Raw genomic sequence first — 6,375 nt, forward strand, 5'->3', positions numbered from 1 at the left:
CATTTATCTATGTATTTTTATTTATGTTTTAGTGTGTTAATAGTTTCTCACTCCATTGAGGACAATGAAGGAAATAAGTGTGGGGATGGGAGACCAGCGTCTAGTGTGTGTCTCGTGTCAGTCATGTCAGTTGTCAGTCGTGTGTGAAAAATAAAAAAAAATAAAAAAACTGAAAAAAATCAAAAATTAAAAAAAAATTGAAAATGTCTCGAGAAAGTTTTTGCAATCATTGCAAGATGATAGATATAATTGGTTCATTGGCGTTTGATTATTATATATAAGAGATAATGAACAGTCGGTCACGCGTCTAATTTAGGATATGTGGGTAGGCCCAGCCGGTTGAGAGGTTCCTTAGGCTTGATATAAAATAACTTAAAATAGGCGTCTTGTGGGTTCTCGCCTTAGGAGCTGTGATAAAGCTGAAACTGTGGAAAGTATAAGGGGTACGTTATAAGTAAAAAACTTATAAGTTTTTCCGATTAAATTGGCACACCTGTTTCTTTTTGTGAAAACAAATCCGAAACAGTGTGGCGCCCGAAAAAATTCCATCCATTCATCTTCCATTCATCTGAGCACATGTAAAAAAAAAGAAAAGAAAAAAAAGAAGACGTGAAGTTTATGGCATTAACCATGGGGATGGTGACTCATATGGCGTATGTCCGCTGAACTGATCGTACACAAAAGCATGTAAGCTCACAATATCATCCATTCATCCATCATAAAGTTTAATCGGAATAATATAAGAGTTTTTTTTATATAAGGCGGTAGATTATAAATCTTTTAATCTCATAAGCTTGAAACGGGAATAGGTGGAGTTGTAGTCTTTTGAGTGTGGGATCCATAGATGACTATATATTACTTGAACTTATGGATCGAAAATAAGGGCTTCGAAACCGGCGGTTGGGTTTAAGTGGACCATATATTCACAGTCGTGGTTAACGTGTGATGTGATTTGTTTTAATAAAATAATTAAATATATTGAAAGCCATTTGTTTTGATTTTGATTCCATTGCGAATAATTTTTTCGGGGACGTAAAAAGATAAGTGTGGGGATGTGATGTCGGGTTAAAATGTGTAGTAATTTATAATTATTCGTGTTAGATTTAGTAACCTAACATGTTAAATGTTTTATGTTTATATATTTAAGTGTTTATGGTATTTCGTGGTTTAAACAGGTATAAACGAGGTTAAACGAGAGAGGTGAGTTGAAAATACGAGCTTGGCAAGTTAACATCAGATGAAAAACAAAAGGAAGTCAATTGGATCGAGCCCGCGACACGCGGGGGGATGTTGGTGATAGTTCCGCGACCCGCTGTAGAAAGCAAGTTACGTCGGTCAAAACCGGAACGTGTCGGGCAAGATAATGATCCCCGCGACACACTGGGGGTGGTATGAATTGGTCCGTGACGTGCGGAAAATCCGTTTACGAGAAATCCTTTTTAAACGGCCCAAAGTTCGAAACCAAGGGATGAATTGAGCATTATTTTTATTATCTCTAAATCCATTTTATCTTTCAATAAACCACATTCATTTACTTAAATCCTAGCCGACTTGCACAAAACCATATTATTTATGGAAGTCGGCCAACATTAGGTATATATAATATATTTTCATCACTATTAAAGGGGGGGAGCCCATATACACAGCTGTCATATATCGAATACGAACTGGGGGATTCAATCAGCAGCCGCCAGGAACGATTAGGAGCACTTTTGGGGCGATTTTTCTCACCATCTTTCATCTTCCAAGAAAGTCCTTCATGCTCGATCAATTTCTAAAAAATCTTGAAGCTGTGATGACTTCGATGCGCGGCTAAACTTCTTATAACTTCTACCCGGATGAACTTTTACATTGTTTTGCATTAAATCTTGTTTGCGGATTCGTATAACTGGTACAGCTTGACCACTTGTGTTGGATTCATGGTAAACGTTTCTAGTGTTTGAATTACATGTCGTTTATTAAGCGTATTGGCAACTTTCTTGCGTTGTTAGCGGGTTAGTAAATTGGTGGGTAGTTGATACAATTAAACGGGTTATTAGGTTGCATAGTGAATCTTAAAAACTATCCTTGATAACTAATCAGATTCATTAATTCCGAGGCCATGTCTATGTGGTGTTTTGAATCGTTAAACAGGTTTTGATGTTAAACGGGTAATTGGGATTCTGGGTAGAGGTTATTCTTTCTCGTATTGATTAGAACTTTACTAATTAGCTCTTTACTTTTTTACAATTAAATTCACAAAACCCCCAATCTAGTTAACTTAGTTTTTAGATAAAAACACAACATTGACCACAAATTCCCTGTGGATACGATACCCTACTTACACTATCTACGTAGCTTATTTAGGTTTTTGATTGACCCTTACGACAATCATCACCTCATATTCCCCTTGGTACTGTTTGACCACTAGCTGTGAGTCTGTGCTAGCCTCTACGTGTTTTGCTTTCATCTTTTTGGCTAGCCTCATCCCTGCTAAAAGGGCTTCGTACTCTGCGGTGTTGTTGGTATTCTCAAAGTCCAGCCTGATGGCATAGGTTAACTCAACCCCCTCAGGGCTGGTCAACGTAATGCCCGCCCCGCTACCTTCTTCGCTGGTGGCCCCATCTGTGAGTAGTTTCCACACTGTCTTGTCTTCCTTTTCTTTCTCATACCTCTTCAGGGCTTCCCACTTTAAAAGTTATTTTTCTTCATCCTCAGGGACCTCCGCCAAGAAGTCGACCAGTATTTGTCCCTTCATGGCCGTTCTGGCTTTGAATTCCAAGGAGTATTCTCCTAGCTCGACTGCCCATTTAGCCAGTCGACCCGATAGCTCTGGCCTCCTTCGCACTTTTTGGAGGGGTTGATCTGTCATTAGGGTAACCTTGTGTCCTTGGAAGTATCTTCTGAGCCACCGGGACGTGAAAACAAGAGCTAAAGCTAAATCTTCCAGGAGCATGTAACGTTCCTTAGGACATTTGAGGGTTCTGCTGATGAAGTATATTGGTATCTGCTTCCCTTCCCTTTCCACCATCATAACCACACTTATGGTTGTTTTCGAAGCAGACAAGTACAAAAGCAGATCCTCCCCGGGTACCGGGGTAGCTAAGGTTGGGAGCTTGCAGATGTAATCTTTCATTTCTTGGAAAGCCCTTTGGCGTTTGGAACCCTAAAGCTCCATGTGGGGTTGATGCCTGTGCTTGCAAATCACCGATCCCAGGCCTGCCTAGAATTGCATTGTACTTTGAGGGTGCTCGGACTACTGTGAAGGTTAGACTTATAGTTCTGACACGATCTCCTACCCCTACTATAAATGGGAGTCTGATCTTTCCCAAGGGGTGTGACACACTGTTGTTGAAACCCACTAGGGGGATAGAGTCCTCCTCAAGCCTATCCCTTACATCCCTGTCAAATCTGAGAAAATAGTGTTCATATATTACTTCTACCCCGCTCCCCCCGTCCACATGTATTCTGGCCACCTTATGGCCGGCTATTATGGCCGAAATGTTAAGGGGGAGTCGTTGCACCTCGTTCTCCTCCAGGTATGGCATCAGAATGGGAGCTTTCATGCGGTCTGGGGAGCCCAGAATTCTAGCCTTTACACTTCTGGTGGTATCAAATTCATCCCTCCTTCGAATCATGTCTACATCTGCCCTTCCAAGCTCCCTCACATCTTTCCCTTTGCGATCCCCTCCTCCTTCCTTAATTTCCTTAACCAAATGGGCCAGTTTACCTGTTTTCACCACGGCCTCTATTTCCCTCTTTAGATACATACAATCATCAGTTTTGTGACCGAACCCCTGGTGGAAGTCACAGTATTCGTTCGGTTGTGCCTTTGGCCCTGGCTTTATGGGTGGCGGTCTTGGGAAGGAACTCTTCACCCTCTCAGTTGCCAGTATTTCGCTTGGGGTTTTGGTGAGAGGGGTGAAGCTGTCAGAGTAGGGGGATGGGCCTCTCCCCCGATGCCTATATGGGGAATACGAGGGCCTCGTTCTATCATGCAACATTATATCAAAAGCTGGTTTTCTTGCGTAAGGTGTACCTTTTTCGGGAGGTTTTGCAGCTGGGTTGACCCTTCGGGGTGGGGTGTCCATCTCCTTAGCTTTGCTGACTGTGTCCTTACCCCTGACAAAGGCTCTAACTCTGTCCATGAGATTTTCAAACGAGTGTGGGAACTCCTCTCCCAGCTTCTCGCATAATTGTGCATGCTTTAACCCATTAATGAAACTGCTGATCTTCATGACTTCTAGGACGTCCTTGATGTTCATGCTTTCCTTGACGAATCTTTCCATGTATTGATCTATCCGATCGTTGTCCCTCTGCCTTATGTGCAAGATTTCGTTTGGGTTCTTGACCACTTTTCTTTGCTGGCCAAAGTTCCTCAGGAACTTTTCACTTAGCTCATCATAGCTGTCAATCCCTCCGGGGGGAAGCCTGTCAAACCAGAGCCTGGTCCCTCCGTCAGGGTCCGCACAAATATATGGCACCAAACTGGCATGGGCCACCGTCCCAGTTGTCCCGCCCCCTTGAAAGCATGGAGATGATCCTCCGGATCTCTAGTTCCATCATACCTGTCGAAGTTTGGAGGTAGCTTCGTCTTAGGGGGCATGGGTGCCTCAGCGATCCTCCTGGTGAACTTTGAAATCTCAGCCAGGTCCCGAGGGAGGTAAGGCTGATCTAGGGTATCATCACTTTGACTTTCTTTCTCCTTTTCTTTTCCTTTTTGTTTCTTCCCTGTAATGAGATCCTCTCTCTCCTCCGAGGACATCTGTCTGAGAGCTGTCATGAAGGTTTCAAGTGGGTCATTGCCATTGCTTTTGTTTTGTGGATTGATGTGCGTGAAGTGTGTTATATTTTTGATGAGTATTTAAGCCCCTTTTTACACTTTTAGCCAAGTTTTAAATTTATAAAACACGATATTCACTAACACTAAACACACATATGGGCAAGTGCACCCATGTAACACCTCGAATTTTTGTGTCCAATGATGTGTTAACACGTGTCATTTGTTTACACGTGGCATCTATAATAAATAAAGGACTAATTTTGACAAACCTTGAAAGTATATAAATTCGAGGGTTATAAATGTCAACAAGGGTGAATATACTGTATAGTATCCCTAAATAATGCTTAAACCTTCAAACGAATAAATTATAGATCGTACAAAAACAAAACGCGGAAGAAAGTGAGAGATTACAAACTACAGGGGTTAACTGTGTCAACATGTTTAATAATACCTCTGAGTGACCCTTTAACGTTCCAAAGACTTTGTAACGGTATTATACCCTCACTAAAATAATATATATGAATTTCGCGAAGTTTCGATATGAAACAAGAAAGTTACGATCGAATTCGTAGAAGAAGGGTTAAAAGCGTCAATAGTGAAAGTTAAGGCTTTCAGAATAATTAATAAATAAACCGGGGACTTAATAATGCGGGTAATTAACACGAGGCCCCTATCGGTAAATAACCGAGGGCCAAACCGCAAAGTTACCCCTTCAAATCCGAAAGGTCAGGCAAATCATTACGAAAGATTTCGTTATTAATGGCCAGATTCTGTAATAATTACAAAAAGATTTAAAAATCCTGAAATCTTAACCTTAGGCGACCCGCGTAAGGTTTAAACATAAGTTGAGGCGGGCCGCGAGCCTCCTTTGTTTCGCGTCTGATATTTGAACTTTAGGCGACCCGCGTTAAAAAGGCATGGAACTCCCATGCGGGCCGCGTAAAGTGCCCAGATGCAGAATGGTTGTAACTACTTGGCCTTTGGACCATTTGAACGATCAAACCTTAATCAATGAGGCATGGGCACCCTACAATTGACCCATATCACTCAGGGGACATCTACCCATCATCATGATCAGTAGTAGCATGTTGTGTAATGATTTAGGGCCTTGTTCTTGGCTATAAATAGCACCATTGTGCTCATAACATTCACAACATCAAAACTCACTCTTCTAATCATTCCAAGAGCTCTAAAGCTTTCCCCTGTGTTCTTAAGTCTTCTCTTAAGCTTCTGTAAGTAATTCAACCTTTGTGGTTCCACATTTCCATAGTTATAGCTCATAAACGCAACCGTCGTAACTAACGGTTGTCATTGCAATATCTTGCAAATGGTTCAGTCTTATGACGAACCAAAAGTAGTTTTGAGTTGGTATTTATGTGGGTATTAAACCTCTAAAATGGTTCCCCCTGATCACCACTCTAACTATGTCAATTATCGAGTCAAACGTGCGGTTAAAAAGTCAACAGAAAGCTATTTTAGCGATTTATGCATAATCTGTAATGTATATGTTATGGAACCTGTTTTGACAATCATAAAACATGATAATAAGTATATAAACTTGTATGCGCTCGTTTGAATCGATCATTTACTATATAGAACCGGTTCGGAGCCGA

At 41.4% G+C, this 6,375-nt stretch overlaps 1 protein-coding gene across 1 annotated transcript; it reads right to left on the reverse strand.

Moving 5' to 3' along the window:
• Positions 1 to 2,945: 2,945 nt before the first annotated feature.
• On the reverse strand, positions 2,946 to 4,268 carry LOC110876590. The gene has a single exon (XM_022124758.1). It carries the CDS (start codon positions 4,266 to 4,268, stop codon positions 2,946 to 2,948), a length of 1,323 nt encoding a protein of 440 aa, XP_021980450.1.
• Between the last annotated feature and the right edge of the window lie 2,107 nt (positions 4,269 to 6,375).

Source organism: Helianthus annuus, chromosome 9, assembly GCF_002127325.2.
Source record: "Helianthus annuus cultivar XRQ/B chromosome 9, HanXRQr2.0-SUNRISE, whole genome shotgun sequence".
In the NCBI taxonomy this organism is placed as follows: domain Eukaryota; kingdom Viridiplantae; phylum Streptophyta; class Magnoliopsida; order Asterales; family Asteraceae; genus Helianthus; species Helianthus annuus.

Excerpts from the sequence above, each read along its gene's own strand:
- LOC110876590 (XM_022124758.1), bottom strand. The coding sequence starts at position 4,268 with ATGGAAAGATTCGTCAAGGAAAGCATGAACATCAAGGACGTCCTAGAA.